Raw genomic sequence first — 18,765 nt, 5'->3', positions numbered from 1 at the left:
AATAGCCCACCATCTGATGGTGGGCTAATAAATGGACAAAAATGTTTTAGCCAACTCTCGAAAACGTTTTAGAACATTTGAATTTATGTCGGTAGCTAACTCCTGTAACGTATGCAGACATACAGCATACAATGTGTCTGTCAAAGTTATTGTTCAAAACTGTAAAACTTCTTACATTGTAGAGATGAAACATATATATATATATACACAAACACACACACATTTATGCTGACAATGTTATTATAATACAGTATGTACAGGATTAACAAAATATGATCCTTTGACAGGCAGCTCATAATACAAAAACACAATTATAAATCATCATAATTATAATTGTATAGCTCTATTTTTTCGTTGAAAGAACATTGTTTGTGTTTGGTATTTCCATTGTTCATTTAATTCATACTCAAAAGTATCATGTATTCAACATATCAACAATTATATGTGTTCTTGTTATTTCTGTTTTAAATTGAATTACACTGTACATTGTACATGTATACTTATGTGCACAGATTACGTCTTAAATGTAAAAATTCATTGTAAATGTTGAATAAAAATTTTACCTGTCATGTTAAACCATATCAATAGAAAATACTATTCTAATACACAACAGTATAATTGACAGTTGTTTGTAGATCAGTATAATAATTAGTCTTTGATAATGCAATTCAATAGTACTAGTCTCTGTGAACTGGACAAGTGGAAGTTTGAAACTTAATTGGACAGTTAAGACCGTCATCAGGATGGTTAAAAGCATTATGTTCATCAGGACGGTTTAAACACTTAAGTATGAATGTTAACTACTAAAACAGAAATTTGTTTGAAACACTTAAGTAGAAATGTTTAACTATTTAAGTGGAAGCTTGTTTAAACAATAAGTAGAAATGTTAAACAACGTAACAAAAAGTGTTGACTTTAAAGACTTAAGTGGATATGTTTAAATACTTTAGTAGAAGTTTGTTTGAAACTTAAATATGGTTAAAACCATCAAGACAGTTAAACCATTACATTGTGTGTCCATCAGGATTGAAAACCATTTCATCTAATTGGCTTTAAACACTTGAGAAGAAACGTTTAACTACTCGAAACCTCAGTCACTCTTGAATGTATCTATCAACAATCATGTTGATGTCAGTTTAATTTCTCTTCTTGCTTTATTTCAAATATCACCTTTTCATCTGACTAACGCCTCCCTCAGTACTTTCAGTAATTTGATCTAATGTAAAATAAGGAAAGGTACAATAATTCAAAATATAGCTTATGTGATAGTTAAGGAAAATCAAACGCATGTAATAAAACAATATATGGCATTCCATAGGCGCATATTGTTCTGCTCTATGGTAGTATTGTTACTCTGAAATACATCAATTTAACGTGTTAATAAATTTTCAGAGCTAGTCTTCAAAGCAACTTTGTGACTGATCTGCCGATGAGCAGCAATCATACTGTGGGTTGCCGTTAATAAGCAGCTAGTTTTCGCGATCGATTTCTAGTTAATGGAAAGGACTATAAATAAATGATTTGCTGTTGTGATGATTAGTTACATGTATATAAAAATAAATACAAGGAGTTTTTATCGACTGTTTAATTCATAAATATAACTCGTATCACCGACTCCTAGATTGTTGTTGTCTCCGGGTGACTACTGTGCCATGTACTGAAATTCTTTTGCATCAACTGAATGGCATGAAAGAGCTCTCAAGAAAACCTTGCCTGTATCGCCAACTGAACAACTCATCTGGAATTGAAAATACTTACTTTATTACAATTACTTATAATTTCTTATAGTAATCCATACAGATTTGAAACATGAATGGTATATATCCGTTCAACTCTAAATGACGAGGTCTAAACATATATAAACGTACACTTTATATTGCTCCCCATAATATACATAACTTTGCATATATTTTTCAAAACAAAACCTTGAGAAACATTGATTTTAATTGACTGCCAATCAATGGCTAATTTCGAATATTTCATTTGAATTGCCCAAACGTACGTGAGGGACAACACCATTTGATGTGAGGCTTGACAAAGAATACTTGTAGACTGTACATAACTAATTCTCAAGTCCATGTGATCCTAATACATGTCATGTGACAAGACTGTACATATAACTAATTCTCAAGTCCATGTGATCCTAACATGTCATGTGACAAGACTGTACATAACTAATTCTCAAGTCCATGTGATCCTAATACATGTCATGTGACAAGACTGTACATATAACTAATTCTCAAGTCCATGTGATCCTAACATGTCATGTGACAAGACTGTACATAACTAATTCTCAAGTCCATGTGATCCTAATATGTCGTGTGACAAGACTATACATAACTAATTCTCAAGTCCATGTGATCCTAACATGTCATGTGACAAGACTGTACATAACTAATTCTCAAGTCCATGTGATCCTAATACATGTCATGTGACAAGACTGTACATAACTAATTCTCAAGTCCATGTGATCCTAACATGTCATGTGACAAGACTGTACATAACTAATTCTCAAGTCCATGTGATCCTAATATGTCGTGTGACAAGACTATACATAACTAATTCTCAAGTCCATGTGATCCTAATATGTCGTGTGACAAGACTATACATAACTAATTCTCAAGTCCATGTGATCCTAATATGTCGTGTGACAAGACTATACATAACTAATTCTCAAGTCCATGTGATCCTAATATGTCGTGTGACAAGACTATACATAACTAATTCTCAAGTCCATGTGATCCTAATATGTCGTGTGACAAGACTATACATAACTAATTCTCAAGTCCATGTGATCCTAATACATGTCATGTGACAAGTCTTAGTTTAATAACCAGTGTACAATGTTGTATAGGCGATATATACGGATGCACTGAACAGATTTAATTATGTTCCGTCCCAAGATAACCACGACCTACTTATTTCACGTAAGAGTTTGTACAAGTCTACTTAGTGGAAGTTAAAGCGATCATATTTGAATGCACAAGGGAATATGATGGATTTGTTGAGATTTAGCAACCCGAAATTATTTTATAAGAGCTTCAAAAAAAAAAAAATTGAAAGATTAACCAAACGTTAGTCTCGATTACTTTTATACAACTCTATTTTAAAAACTTGGCTGGTGAAATTGATCATTCTGACGGTGATTGTGTTTCTGATGATGATGTACTATTTGATGAATTCGAACATGATATCGAATTCATTCTGAAATCGAAATGGCAGTCTCGAAACTAAAAAGGGAGAAAAGTCATGGATCGGACCACAATCTGAATGAATTTCTTATTGAAGCAAAACATGTATTTCTTCCTGTACTGCATAAGATGTTCAATGCGGTGTTTAAAGTGGGTTACTTCCCTAGAGTACTATCAGAGGCTTTAATTGTGCCAATTTTTAAAAAGGGTGACACGACTTACCCCGGTAACTCTGGAGGTACTATTTACTATAGTATTCTCAATACGAGGCTGTACAGCCCCTAACCAGAGACGTATATAGTCTCTGCCCTAACTTACAAGAATTGTCCCTATTTTTATTAATATATGCTGATATAAGTGGTCTCCTTCCGCGAAGTATTTGTTTGTTATTAAGTAATATGATTCACGCTTTTATATGTTTGAAGGGATTTGTTGAAGTTAAATGAATTATAGAAAGAAAAAAAACCAGCTTAAATCGTACACAATGACCTGTTTTTTTGTTTTTGTTTTGTTTTTGTTTTTATCGCAGAGTAATTAGTTAATTAGTTGGGAGGTAACTCGTATACACTCTAGTTGATGCGACATGGGGAAAGTCACCACGAACACTTGGGTTGATGGCCCTCGGCAGACGAATATTGTTTTAGTCTTGGATTTTCCAATTGAAAATCGATATGTTAAATCTGCGATTGTTAGCTCACCTGGTCCGAAGGACCAAGGTGAGCTTATGCCATACCGTGGCGTCCGTCGTCCGTCTGTCTGTCGTCCGTCCGTCCGTCCGTCCGTCCGTCAACAATTGACTTTTTTGACTTCTTCTTCATAACCGCTGATCAGAATTTGCACAAATTTGGTCAGAAGCATCCCTATGGGTAGGGGACTCATAATTGTACAAATGATGGGGCTGACCCCCTGGGGGCCTCTGGGGCGGGGCCAAAAGGGGTCAATTTGGCGTTATTGATATAAACGACTTCTTCTCTGAAACCGAGCAATGGCTATCGCTCATATTTGCCTGGTAGCATCATTATGGGGTGGGGATTCAAAATTGTACAAATGATGGGGCTGACCCCCCAGGGGCCTGAGGGATGGGGCCGAATGTGGTCAATCCGGCTATATTCATATAAACGACTTCTTCTCTGAAACCAAGCAATGGCTATCACTCATATTTGCCTGGTAGCATCACTATGGGGTGGGGATTCAAAATTGTACAAATGATGGGGCTGACCCCCAGGGGCCTGAGGGGCAGGGTCGAATGTGGTCAATCCGGCTATATTCATATAAAGACTTCTTCTCTGAAACCAAGCAGTGGCTATCGCTCATATTTGCCTGGTAGCATCACTAAAATTGTACAAATGATGGGGCTGACCCCCCAGGGGCCTGAGGGGTGGGACCGAATGTGGTCAGTCCATCTATATTGATATAAACGACTTCTTCTCTGAAACCGAACGATGGCTGTCGCTCATATTTGCCTGGTAGCATCACCTTGTGGTAGGAATTTTAAATTGTACAAATTACGGGGCCAACCCCCCTGGGGCCTGAGGGGCGGGGCCAAAAGGGGTCAGTTTGCAGAATTGATATAAAAGACTTCTCTGAAACTAAGCAATAGATATCGCTCATATTTTACTGGTAGCATCCCTATGGGGTGGGGATTCAAAATTTTACAAATGGTGGGGCTGACCCCCCAGGGATCTGAGGGGCGGGGGCCAAAATTGGTCAATTTGTTTAAACAACTTCTTCTCTGAAACTAAGCAATGGATATTACTCACATTTGTATGGTAGCATGGTTATGGGGTGGGGATTGAAAATTGTAAAAATGTTGGGGTTGACCCTGGCCGCCAGGGGGCTGGAGGTGTGGCCAAAAGGGGTCAATTTGGCTAAATTGATTTAAACAACTTATTCTCTGAAACTAGCAATGATTTCACTGGTAGCATCATATTGGGGCAGGGATTCAAAATTGCATTAAGGAAGGAGCTGACCCCCCCCCCCCCCCCCCCCCAGGGGGCAGAGGGCAGGGTCAAAAGGGGTCAATTGGTCTAAACAAGTTCTTCTCTGAAACTAAGCAATGGATATCACTCACATTTGTGTGGTAGCATCCCTATAGGGTCGCGCCAAAAGTCAATTTCATTTCATGGATTAATGCACTTTTTGGCATTTTTAGTATTAGAATAAAACCAATGTACATGTACATGTTCCCATATAAAATGCTTAGGATATATATTGACATAGCATTACCAGCAACAAATATACTTAAGCATCATTCTTGTTTCATATCTCATGAGATCAGGTGAGTGATGCAGGCCCTCTGGGCCTCTTGTTTCATATCTCATGAAACCAGGTGAGTGATACAGGCCCTCTGGGCCTCTTGTTTTTACATTCGATTCTTAAAATGAAAGAATAATACTTCCGATTGGTTCGTCATTTCAGAGAAATAGGCCACACAAAATTTACCGTGCTGGTTGAGTTTGTTGAAGTGATTTTTAGGGGAAACCTAACGTTAGCTTGTTTCTGCAACAGAGATTCCGATAGCAATTGAGAGCGTGCATGTTCTAAATCAGTCGGTAGTGAAATGCTTGAACACATTATATAACATGAACGTGCGATTCAACAAGTCACCGGAACAGATGCGGTAGATCCTCCTAACGAAAGTTGTCAGATCTCTAATCAGGATACAGATCAGTTATAACACGGAGAAAGAAAAGCAGCAAACTGAGTACAATTTAAAAACTCAGGAACCAAATAAACTGGACGTGTAATTCACATAATTGCGATGTGGTTTATCATGAAATATGACGGACATCACGGATTAATCGATCTAAGAATTAAATTTAGATATAGTATGCCAATTCAAATGAGGTTTAAAAACGTAATTCTTCACTTTTCATCACAACTTTAACGCAACCAAAGCATTTTTAAAATAAATAAAATTCTTTAAAATGACACAGGATAATCATCAGTAAAACATTCAGGAAGGCACTTAAAAAAACCCAATAAAAATGTCTTCTTATTACATGCCATTTTATATTTATATAATATTTGCTTTTCTCCTGTATTTCAATCCCTCATGCCCAGCATCTATACGTGGCCTCGGCACTTTGATTGTAAAAATGCTCTTAACGATCGATACCAAATGCTATATGGTATAATTTGAATTGGGAAGGTTTCCAATGTTCCTCTCACTTAAATTGAAAATACCTGAATACTGGTGTAAATAATTAACTTCTACCAGGAATTGTATGTTAAGAGCATGTTATGAGTATATGTACAACGATTGTTAGGTGAATTCAAATTGTAAAAACTGGGTTGCCAAAGTCAAACAAGAGCTTTGCTCATTAGGTGTGGGTTTCCTAACACGTCACAACTATAGTAAAATAACGTTTGTTAGACAATATCAAACAAGAATGTGAGAATTTTTTTGTGTCATCGCCGAAATGTGTTTTATACAGGCATGTTGTAGATCACTTAACGTTGCAACATATCTTTTAAAACCAATTCCTGCTAATTATGAAAAAAGCTATTGTTAGATTACGTTTATCTTCCCATTGTCTTCTTATCGAATCATATAGACAAAGAAATGTACCTAGGAATATTCGAACCTGCCCTGTTTGTCTTACTGACATCGAGGATGAATATCACTGCATTTTTAAATGCCCCTTGTATAGTCAGCTGAGAATCAAATATATTAGGCCCTATTTAAGAAATAATTAACGATGATTCGTGTATTATTGCAGGATATACAACGAGGACGAGGATATTTTGCAATTAAATTAATAACTCAGGCCTGCGGCCTTCGTTATTAATTAAAATTGCAAAATATCCGAGTCCGAGTTGTATATCCTGCAACAATACACGAGTCAAAGTTGATTATTTCTATTCTACCATCTACTGTTTAGTTCTTAGATCGACCTCTTTCTAATAGAAAAACAGCAAAGAAACCCCGAGAAAACCTTGTGATTTATTTCTTGAGTATTACATTATTTGTTGATGAAATATACAGGCAATACAGTACTACGATCAAGAGAATCTTTCATATGGCATTGATTTTGAAAATAAAAAAAAAGGGATAAAAAAAATAAGAAGAAAAAAAAGTGGGGCTCCGTAGGATTCGAACTCGCGTCGTGACAGAAATTAATGAAAGACTAACCCATTAGCCCACTAGGCTATAGGCTATTGTGACCTTAAATAAAGCGGATGAATATTAGATATAAAAAATTGTTACAGCCGTGACTCCCGACCGTGTATTATTGGCACGAGCGTGGGTTATTGGAAAATAATACATGGTTTTAAACCAATCAAAACTGGCGTTGCATAGCAAACATGGTAGAATATTGAATAAACCCCCCCGTCTTTAAATTAGTTATATTTCTATCTTCTGGTAATATGAAAGAATTGTGAAATTTAGGAAAATTTGTTCATCATGCAAACATATTACGAGGAAATTATTTAGTAGAAAATTAGATTTTGTATGTAATTTAATGTATGCAAATCTTGTATCCATAAACTGTATCAGTTTACGATTAATAATGAATTGAGCAGGTATTAGTCAGACACTCCTATTTGTGTGTTGGAAGTGTGAAAGATGCACACCACTATCTTTTTTATATGTCCAAATTTCGTTACATGTAAATCGTAGGCGAGTTCTGTTTAATACATGTACTTTACATGATTTAAATTTAGACTTCAATTTAGAAATTATTTTGTGGAGAAATGGTGGCAGAAATACATACGAAACAAACTCCTATATTATTATTATATATATATATACGTTTTTACATGTAACAAAGCGTTATGATACTACCAAAATTAACCCTTTACAATCTGCATCGAATCTGTACCCCCTTTACATCCCTTCCTATCTTTCATCTATTTTCTCTTTAACCCATTTTCAAAATTGATTTAAACATTTTTTTACTCGGTAGCATTTCTTCTGTATATACAAATTAGGAAAGGAATTAGTATAAGCTATTAGCTTGTTTACCAATCCTATATGTATACATGTATATGATTTGTATTGTGATGCGTGTACTTGAATGTTAATAAAAATATTATTTAAACTAATGTATGTCACATGATGGAAATTCGTAAGGTGTAAGAACTCGTCTCTCATCCATTTGTCACTTTGGACAATAAAATATGTCTGTTCAAATTCAAAATGGCCACTTTTCGGCCATTTTGTATTTTGATATGAACGAATGGAAACAAATAACTACAAAATTTGGGTCCGATCCCTCAGATACTTCTCAAGAAATAAAGATAACAAGGATTTTTTGGCTGGGCTAAAGACAAAAACCGATTTGAGCAGCTCCCAATTTGAACAGCTCACCATCTGTTATGGTGGGCTCAAAGTATCGAACAATACAAACTAAGCCAACCTACTTTGAAGTGCATTTTGCGTCTTTCTAAAAGGTGGCTCCATTTCACTTCGGTCTTTCTTTGAAATGGAATTTGAGCAAACTCTTCTGCCTGCAATAATATATTCATGAACATTAAAGTTTGATAATTTTACATATTATCTAAAAAATAATATAATGTTTATAAATTCATTTACCGCGAGATTTGAAAATATCTAACAGGATTAAAATCTAAATCCTTTTGCGACCGCTTTGAATATCCAAAGTTTTTGGAAGGAAAGATAAAATGTTATCGGTACAGTGTATACATCTGTTCTGGGCTTTCTATGTTTATGAATTGTTCGCCGCCACTTTTACCTTAATTCCAAGAAGTCCTTGTGCAACCTCACCGTCCAGATGACAGTAGTCAATGGTACCCGTGTGATCCGACACAGAAACCGACACTGAATATTCCACTGAGGGATGGGTGTCGTCAATAGTTGACGAGAACGCATTCAAGATACCATTACTGCATTCCTGATTGCTGCAGGTGTATCCGGCATTTTCTGTTACTGTTTGTCTACATTTTTTACTAGAATTAAAAATATAAATAAACGGAATTCGAAGAATTATTTATACTACTAGAACAAGAATTTCATGATTATTTTACAATATATATATACAAGACAGTCATATTACGTTAAGTTGCATCATACATTTATTTATATAGTTGGCCATGGGCGATTGTTCATTGATAAAATTTGAGCATATCTTAATGCAATATTGCATCAATATCAACTCTTCTTCTCTTATTATTTACATTGATGTTTATAAATAAATCTAGTGTCTGTATTAAAAACGCTTTTGAATATTGTGTGAACATTGTGCATGAATTCTTCCTATGAGGTGGTAGTTGTTCTGCCAAACATATAATTGACTCTTTAAGATATTCACTTGACCTGCCATAGGCAAGCACGTATACTGGAATATGTTTGTAGTTATAGCTACACGATTCGTACTACACTGTATTTGGCAAGTTTAGGAAGAAAACAATCGCTGAACCTTGTAACGCATACTGGAACATTGACTTATGGTATGTTACATAACACACTTTAATTTTGTTTTCAAACTCATATCATTCCAGAAGAAAGACTCCCTTATCAAACATTATAGTATAATACCATCTGTATCTCAGGACTCGGCTGGTATCCCCATCAACATCAAACTGTGATATGTACGCAAATAGTATTCCATATACTGTAGGCTTCCATTGGTCTGTCCGTTCATTCTTCATATTAATTAATTGTGACACCGTGTAGACGTCCGTGATGCTTTCCACTGTAAAATAATGTACACATTGAGAAAGACTATTGGAAGGTCTTTAAAGATTAAACGTCTAATTTCTAAGTGTTGGTGTTGATGTTAGTAAAGATTATTGAGCGAGGTGGAATGCCGTTACCATACTATACCACAGACTACCTCAATGGTCCTGTGAATGGATTGTGCTATATTATGCAAGTTTTTTATTTTAATATTCAATACGCTCCAAGCTCATCAATATAATCAACTATATCCATCTTGCAACTTGATGGATTTCGATAAACAGAAAAAAATGGGAAAGTCATCATTCATAGTGATTTGAAAACATCCATCACTTCATAGTTAAATGAATGGTCCGTTAGTAGCGAGGGATTCGTGCCGTCTGCAATCCATTTGTCATTGGTAGAAGATAAATGAACCATAAAAAAGTGCAAAATAATGGGGTTTTTTTCGGTAAAAATATAAAGTTTGCAATTATGCTTCATCATTGTATTCTATTATATGCTTGAAACATTACATGGAGGATCCGATTGCCCTGTTCCATCTTCATCGTCAAAAGTTTGGGAGTGTGCAAACTGGTACAAACTGTGGGCCTCAAGTGTATCTATAAAATAAGACATACGTTTTAGAATACCTACGAATAATTATTGTTCAAGTCTTATTTGATAAAACGATATATATATATTCATCCATTAATCTTTAATCCTCATTGTATTATTGTTTTTTCTAAACAGCGGTATCATTGCAGTTTTATTTTTATTCGGCATTTTAATTTCTATAAAAAGCACCTTTTACCTATGTATCATAATATATACTAGTATACTGTGAGAATGATACATATATATATATATTAAGTAAATAAATAAATCCTTAGAGTAACATTTGAATGTGATGCTGAGAATAATAGATGTAATATGATGTAAATGTAGGTAATTGTAATGCGAGACGTCTCTCTACACTATATACAATGTATGTTGTGAGTGTTGTGTCTGTATATAGTTTCATGTTTTGTGTCGTTTTTTTCTTTTGTACTGTATATATATGCACTGTACTGATGAACCAAATGGTAAGTAATAAAGAACACGAACAACCTCGATACCCTTTGTATAGCGTCTTCAGCATGAACTCTGTCCAGTCGGTTCTAACCCACATTATAATATGTCCAAACTCCAATTAACGTATTAGTTTAGATACTATACAGTATAATAACTATTCGTTATGATAAAACCCACATAAACCTGGCCCGTCACACAGAAATATAACTCAGATTACCTGGATTGACGGTAAATATTGTCTTGGAGTCTGCAGTAGATACCATAGTCGACCGAAAGTCGTCAAAAGAAACTCGAACATCAGCGATGAACAGCACTGAAATAATCGGAGACAAGTAAATTCTTATTCGTTGCTTATGAACATAGATAATATCAAAAGCAAAATTTTATCATCTTGAAGACTTGAAGGCGTTTTCAAAAACAAGTTTTACTGAATCGCGGTCTTTGTATCGCTGGAAGCCATATTCAGGCTTTTGTCGTTACGTCTTGGTTGTTTCATTAACATTTCCGCGTATCGCAATCTAATTCTTTATCGAAAACTCAAAAGAAAATGTCAACTCATAACCATGCTTTAGCATATTATTATATTCAATGCTTCCTTCCTGTCAGTTTGTGTTTCGTGGGAAGCTGAGAAACGGACCGGTCTGTGCTGTCTTGGTTGTGTCCATGGGCAAGACACTTTACCCTAATTGATCTGGTTGGCATGCGACGGGCCTCTTGTATGTTGTTCAGTGAGGTAATCACCAACTACTACAAGCAACCCCGCTTGAAACTGACCCTGGCTGGTCACGAGGCGATAAATCCAGCAAACAAACAAATCTACCTGTATAAGTAGCATGTACTTAGGAAAAGAAGCCCTCTTGTACTTACCTGTATCAAGCGCTACCCAACTTTGTGCAATATCTATTATATCAGAGTCCCACCTGTAAAGAAAACTCAGCTTGTTACACAAAGAGTATAAATGAACATTGGACGTGTCGCATTTATCTTCAATAGTTTTCATCAAACTGATTGGGTAAGTATATATGTATATCTGTTATGTACAGTGGTATAAAATGTTTTGTTCTGCATTGATTTTAAATTATTTTATATTTTCAAATCTAAGCGGTCTGTGTTATAGTATATAACAAAAAGACTTATCAAATCTGCACTAAAATGTACATGCTTTTCGAACGATACAAATGACATTGATTTTCTCTTGTGCTCAAAATCAGTCCAAGAGATCCGTTTGAATGTTTGCTTTCTAATTTCATATCCGAGACTTTAGGCCTTCTCATTCAAATGCACGACTCGTGACAAATAGTCCCGTCTTGTTCTGTTTCCAATTTCAAGTTGATAACCATATCAATAGTATTATATGTCCCCCCCCCCCCCCCCCCCCCCCCCCCCCCCCCCCCCACCCAAATTCCCTGGCCTTTTCATCTTCCTATTCAACTTCTCTATTTACGTTTCTGTTTTATATACAATGTACATGTATGTACAATCTGATTGAAATACAAATATCCTATACATATACCATTCCTGAGTTTTTATACTGGAGACAGATTTTATGCGTGTTGTAATACTTGTTTCCGAATCCAATTTGCCTTGTAAGCTGTTAGCTTATATTGTACACACTTCACATAAATGAAAAATGATTTAGTTAACAAATATGACAAAATACGTCGATGTGGTGTAGAACTATACTATCCCTATAGGTTTTTGTGTACATTAAGTTGTCATGATTACAGATTTTGTTTATTATTTCATGCAAAATCGTGACAAATGAACCGATTTACAAAATCAAGGCAAACGAAGGGCATGTTTCATCCATCAGTTTCAGTTCGCATCTCCTCGTCTTTTTTCCTGTTTTGGTAGTGATGTCCTTCACTGGTCCTATCTGGAAAATATATTTACATGTATTCGTGAATCTCTTGACTTATTGACAAAATCTTCAGTCTACAGTTTACATGTGCCTAAACATCCTCTATACTCCACAGGTTTCTGTCACTTCAACAGTAAACTATAACTTCTAAGAGTATCGAAACTGTCCCTAAGGCCTTTACAAATATTAACCCCTACTCTTACTATATCCACGGTATACATGTAGAAGGAGTATTGAGGGCTTATATGTTCTATTGATAAGTGATAGTAAGCAGAAGCCTGTGGTTGTTCTCTGGAAAATCACTTTTTTCATTTTGTTTTCTTTTCCGAATCGTTTCCCCTGTTACAGATGAAACATCGTTTAACGAAAGTTGTTACTGATACTGTGGCAACAAAATTAATATTGCTTAATTTGTTGTTATATTTAGAATTATAAACTAAGTGAAAATGACACAACTTTGGAAGAAAAATTGAATTCAATATCTTTGTTTACAGGAAAATCAGCTAGAAATAATTGTCAGTTATACTTACCTTTTTGACAACAGTAAGAAGATTGATGTGTTCGCCACTTAGACTTTGACCATGTGCAATTACATCCTCCAGGATATAATAGTCATTATTGGCTTTGATTGGTACATTTTGTAATCCACGGAAAAAGTCAGCTTCTGGCCCCAGATAATGATCAATGTTTGAATGATTTTCACTAAATGTAATGTTGAACGACCTTTTAAAGAAAAAAATAACAGATTCAGAGGCACATCAGCCTTATTACTAATTTCAACGAGTTTTGCTAACTACGCTTTACTTAATTACATGTATACACTTTTGAGCCAAACATTTCTTTATCACAGCATAACGCAGTTTGATAACACCCGTTTCTTTATTCCAATTCTTAATTCACAGCATACTACAGTTTTATAATACACCGTCTCTTTATTTCAAAGTATTTCGTCATTTTTTTATGAATACATACATGCACGGCAACTTTTCGATACGTCTTTTTTACTGTGTTTTACTATCAAAAACAAGCTTGAAATTAATCGTTTTACTTACATCGGCGTTGAAGGTTTGAACTTGTCGTCATAGCCGTCGTAAGATTTGGGCTGAACTTGTACATTGGTGAGTTGAACTGAAATAAAGAAATTTCTTCAAAATGTATATTCTTAAATTAAAACATTGCAACCTAAACTTTAAAATAATTTGAAACATTACATCTAACTCGTATGCATGTTTATTTCTTCAATGATTAAATATTCAGTCATATACTACATAAATAGTAAACGGACAATACTTTAGGTTTTGCAGTGGTCGACAATTCTAAAGGTACACGAGCAATGCAATTTTGATTACCTGTGTCTGAAATGGCAAACTTTGCTGCGATGTCTTTGATTCCAAGTTCGGTCCCCCAGCATGTGACATTTACAAAACAGGACGGTGCATCTCTGAGCACAAAACTCAATAAGTACCTCTCAGTGCCTGGATCTTCGATTTAAATTTCATGAAACATACGTGTTAAGAGTATGAATAGATTTCAAAAGATAATATGCTACATGTTTTAATTAATCATGTCTTTTAATAGGAATCAATCTTTCTTATACTATTACAGAATGTATCTATTTATACATGTACAATGTAGGTTAGAGGGTACGCGTATATAACAAAAAGTACATGCAGTGGCGTAGCAAATCATATTTGAAGTTTTTTTTGAAGTTTATGCATTTGGTAGGTAGGAAGTCGAAGGGCGGAAGTCGTTGAAGTATCGGGAGAATGACTGATCTTGACATCGAATATGTATAGTACAGAACCAAATACAGTAAAGAGCTGTGATTCCGCATCAAAATCTGATCTAGGGAACGATGGTCTGAGACGTTTTAATACATTACTACTGCTTCTTTATTTAGTAAACTTCATGTAACAAAAGTAAAAACACAATAAAAATAGGGGGGGAAATCTTATGAGGAAAAATTACAGTATATATTTTTTAAGCATCTAAGCATACATAATTGCTACGCCACTGACATGTCGCCCTGAAAACATAAATAGCTCAATATCCATACAAGATATACAGTATTATGCTAAATGATGGCTTTTGTCATGATTTGCTTAGGATTTTTTTTTTGTACAAAAGTCATGTTTATGAATATGTTTGCAATAAGGACACGTTAGACAACCTGTGTAACCTATATCAGACGTGTGTTTTATTCGAAGATGACTTGTCCCTGCGACCAGAGACGTATGCTTTGTGTTACGACCTGTGACTGCATTTTTTTCGTTTTTTTTTTTTAATAATTTCGTGCTACACATAAAATACTCCCTGTTTTCATTGTTTTTTTTAGAACTCTAAAACAAATGAAGTTGATTGGACATTGTTATTGGCAAAATAACAATATCTGATTTTAACTGAAAATATTATAATATCACCACCAAAAACTGCTTATTACTTTTCTTGCTTTGTATGCTTTTTGGACTGTCCTTCGTCAAAATCAACCCCGCAACCGTCTGAAAAAAAGACAAATCGGCAACGTCAGCCAACATAACTGTGTGTCTGTCCATTATTAACAAGTTCAAGTTCAATTGTTTATTAAAGTGTCAAACACCATACAACATATAAAATACATCATGAAATATTTCGAAGTAAGTTATGTCCAGACATTTATAAGTTATTTAGATCTAGATACTAGACTATATAACACAAAATAAAGTTAAAAAAAAATTGGTACCTTGGCCTTATAGATACTAAAGGTAAGCAAGTAATAGATCGAAAATCTATGTCACCGCCTACCCTCTCAAGGAAATCCCTGTTCTCCCTGAAATATGCATTGTTTTACTGCTATGTACAAGCCTATGTTCCGTCGATACAGAAACCGTTTATAAGGCCAAGGTACGATATATTTTTTTTTACAAATCAAGCATGCGATTGTAATACAATAATTTACTCGTCTATAATGTAACATTTTAATTAGAAACATCATAATCATGTCCACAAGTACCTGTGGATTTTATGGGATAATCGTAGTACTATATCTAATAGAAATTCTCTAGGCCTACTGACGTACAGGATTCGTTATTCCAGGATGCAAATCCTCAAGCCTGGTCACAGTTGCGTTCTTCAAAATATCATTTCTTGGATATTTTGCTCTGCGATCAGAAGATTGTACATTTTGAGAAACATCGTCAAAATCTGAAAACCTGCCAGTCCAAGCCATCACTGAAACTGTCGTCTGCTTAATTCCAGGTGTGTGTAGCAGACGACGCAAATGTTTAAACTCTTTATAAAACCCGTGTAAGTATTTTCGTCGTATCGGTTATCACGCTAATTTTGTCCTCATTCTTTCCTGATCTTCACTGCTTTGTAACAATATTTTGCCTTATATACCTTCTCCTTGAACAGGTTGTTGTTTGTTTACAAAGCTGCACGTGTTCAAAATATTGACAGATGGCGCTTTTCGACAAAATCGGTATCACCACAACGCTTCAATTGATTGTAACATAGATCAAACGTTGATTCAACACAGATGCAAACCGAATGGAAGGAAACGGGTCGGAAGAAAACGCAAGCACGACTTCTGACGTTAGTGTGTAGGGATTTGTGCATTCGTTCAACATTGGCTATACTTGAAACCAATATTCTTTGTTAGTTTGTATATTTTCCAGTATTGATACCTAATCACTACACACGATGCGTTAGCCTATCACAAGACTGACATTCTGACATAACATTTTGTGATATTTGTAATTTTGTAACATGTGAGATGACAAGGGTAACACATTTAATCTGATAAATTGAGTAACTTTATATATAGCTTTTGATCACGATAGATCTAATGAAAGTTTTTAGGTATCCTAATACAAAATTGAAATACATTTCATGGCGATATCTGCATACTTTAGCCATTTTGTTCTGTTAAATAGGCCTATCAATTGAAAAGAATATGTCCATTTCCAGACTTTGCCACTAGACCTATGATGGCTTCCTATTCAGGTCATTTGACCAATGAATTGATCATGAACTGAATGTCGTGGTAAAGATTGTGTCACTTTGTGAGAGAGTGTTGTTCAAGATAAGAGGAAATGTGTTATTACAGTTTAAAAATTAGATCAAAAGGTATCCAGATAGTATGAAGATACCAGGACAAGTGGTACTCCAACAATGTTAAAGGTTTTACACGGCGAGATACTTTTGACAAGGCGCCGTGTTACCGCAGTCGGCAAAATAATATCTGATAGAAAAGAGCCGACCAGCGGCCTCTTATGTTATAGGAGTAGGCAAGTGGTAACTAGTGGTAGTGGTGTATAGCGGGACTGGACTGGGTCGATCATCAGTGACCAGGTAGCTCAATTGGTAGAGCATCCGACTAGTGTTTGGAGGTCCCAAGTTCGAACCCTGATCTGGCCTCTACATTTTCTCCTCTCCTGTTACAAAATTGGCACCCAACTAAAATACCCATTGTGGTGGCATAATTACGGTCTTGTGTATCTTTGAGGGCAAAGACTTGGGGGGAAAAAGGAGGGAGGTGGGACTGGAGACTCCCGAATATTCAATACAAAAATCAAATTCTCCAGTTTGAAATTAATGACCCGCGTGGGTCCAGAATTTTATTATATTCTCCAGTTTTCTCCCGCTTGGCCTAAGTACCTCGGGTCACTGACGCAGCAACATGACATGCGTCAATTTGACGCTTCAAATTCTGACTAACACTAGTGTGTATACAAATCTTACCATGTCACATGGTACTCCAACAATGTTAGAGGTTTTACACGGCGAGATACTTTTGACAGGCACTGTGCAGTCGGCAAAATCATATCCGAGAGAAAAAGAGCCGATCAGCAGCCTCTTATGTTATAGGAGTAGTCACATGGTAGCTCAATTGGTAGAGCATGCGGCAAGTGTTCGGAGGTCCGGGGTTTGAACCCCGTTCTGGCCGAAACATTTTCTCCTCTCCTGTTTCAGTGGTAGCTTATTGCAAATTTTCCTATATTGGAAAGAAAGATGATGTCCCAAAGTTTGGGTTGCAGTATCGAATAGAGGTGCTTATTTGTGGCATCTTTTTGTGTACTGTAGTTTGTACATCATAGCGAGATAGACATCCTAGTGTTTCTATGCAGCTTAACTGGGGCAACCAAGGTTGAGTGTAACATGACATTTTGAGGTGATACACGAGAGCGTCATGGTTCTCTGAGTTTTATAACTGTTCCTATATTGCTTTGGCAGGAGAAGTCTGCATTACCAGACATGGAGCAAAAAGAGGAAGAAAATGAAACTGGAAGACATTTTGCACTTTACTCCTGCAATGTACACAAGTAAGTTTTCAGTATGTAAATTTTACTTGCAGGCATTATAAATATACAGTATTACAAAGTATATATATTAAAACTTTAAGCTATAGTGATCATAATTATGAGATATGATTATGAACCCAACTTATTTTCAGTTTTTTTTCTTTATACATTTCATCACATAATGTACTGATGTTACAGAAGTGCTTTGAATTGTACTTATTCTGTTGAGTAGAGAAGAGAGAAACTCCGAAACTGAGAGTATAGCATCTGAAACCAGTCAGACTGATAGCAATATAAGGTAAGTGACAGCGTGTACTACCAGACACTTTCATGCACATTCTTTTTTACTTTTATTTGTTTGTAAAAGTACTCAAATGGCGTCAAAAGCAGGATGTAATGGTAAACAAATTATATATGCAATGTGCTTTACATTTATTGTCTACAAATTCCTTTTCAACAATTTAGGAATGGCCCTGATTTTGTGGCAGGGCCTTAATGATTTCCCTTAAAATTGAATTGTACCCCTTTGATACAAATAAGATAATGGATTTTATTTCTCTGTATGTTATGTATTTGAAATAGTACAAGATATAGTTATTTCAAGCTTAACATGTATTGTGCTTGCTGGGAAAAATCAGAGCTAACAGTTTTTGCCAAGAAAATGCTAATCATTTTTGTATACCTGTTTGTTAATAATAAAAAGTTTATCATTGTCTTAGTGTACACACCAGGTGATAC

The 18,765-nt window shown here is 35.4% G+C and overlaps 2 protein-coding genes across 4 annotated transcripts in view; one reads left to right on the top strand and one right to left on the bottom strand.

Moving 5' to 3' along the window:
* Positions 1-1,246: 1,246 nt before the first annotated feature.
* LOC117334281 (meiosis-specific with OB domain-containing protein-like) lies at positions 1,247-16,171 on the bottom strand. Its single transcript, XM_033893806.1, has 13 exons — positions 15,804-16,171; positions 15,189-15,246; positions 14,098-14,229; positions 13,801-13,876; positions 13,279-13,471; positions 12,663-12,763; positions 11,755-11,807; positions 11,105-11,200; positions 10,350-10,436; positions 9,694-9,850; positions 8,891-9,104; positions 8,559-8,645; positions 1,247-1,738 (listed from the first exon to the last, which is right to left on the bottom strand). The coding sequence occupies exons 1-13, from the start codon at positions 15,951-15,953 to the stop codon at positions 1,643-1,645; spliced, it is 1,500 nt and encodes a 499-aa protein (XP_033749697.1). The 5' UTR covers positions 15,954-16,171; the 3' UTR covers positions 1,247-1,642.
* The window catches only part of LOC117334291 (protein Njmu-R1-like), an 18,436-nt gene continuing 15,614 nt past the window's right edge, over positions 15,944-18,765 (top strand). For 2 of the 3 annotated variants that reach the window (XM_033893824.1, XM_033893818.1), the window contains exons 1-3: positions 16,214-16,318; positions 17,960-18,048; positions 18,260-18,325. In XM_033893824.1, coding sequence (XP_033749715.1) covers positions 16,274-16,318; positions 17,960-18,048; positions 18,260-18,325 — 200 coding nt within the window. In that variant the 5' untranslated portion in view covers positions 16,214-16,273. Of the gene's footprint in view, positions 16,031-16,213; positions 16,319-17,959; positions 18,049-18,259; positions 18,326-18,765 lie in introns of those variants that run through there. The other variant, XM_033893830.1, reaches the window with a different exon arrangement.

The sequence above is a fragment of the Pecten maximus genome, chromosome 1 (genome assembly GCF_902652985.1).
Source record: "Pecten maximus chromosome 1, xPecMax1.1, whole genome shotgun sequence".
NCBI lineage: Eukaryota > Metazoa > Mollusca > Bivalvia > Pectinida > Pectinidae > Pecten > Pecten maximus.
Note: the sequence above shows the minus strand (reverse complement) of the source record. Positions and strands in the feature narration are given on the sequence as shown.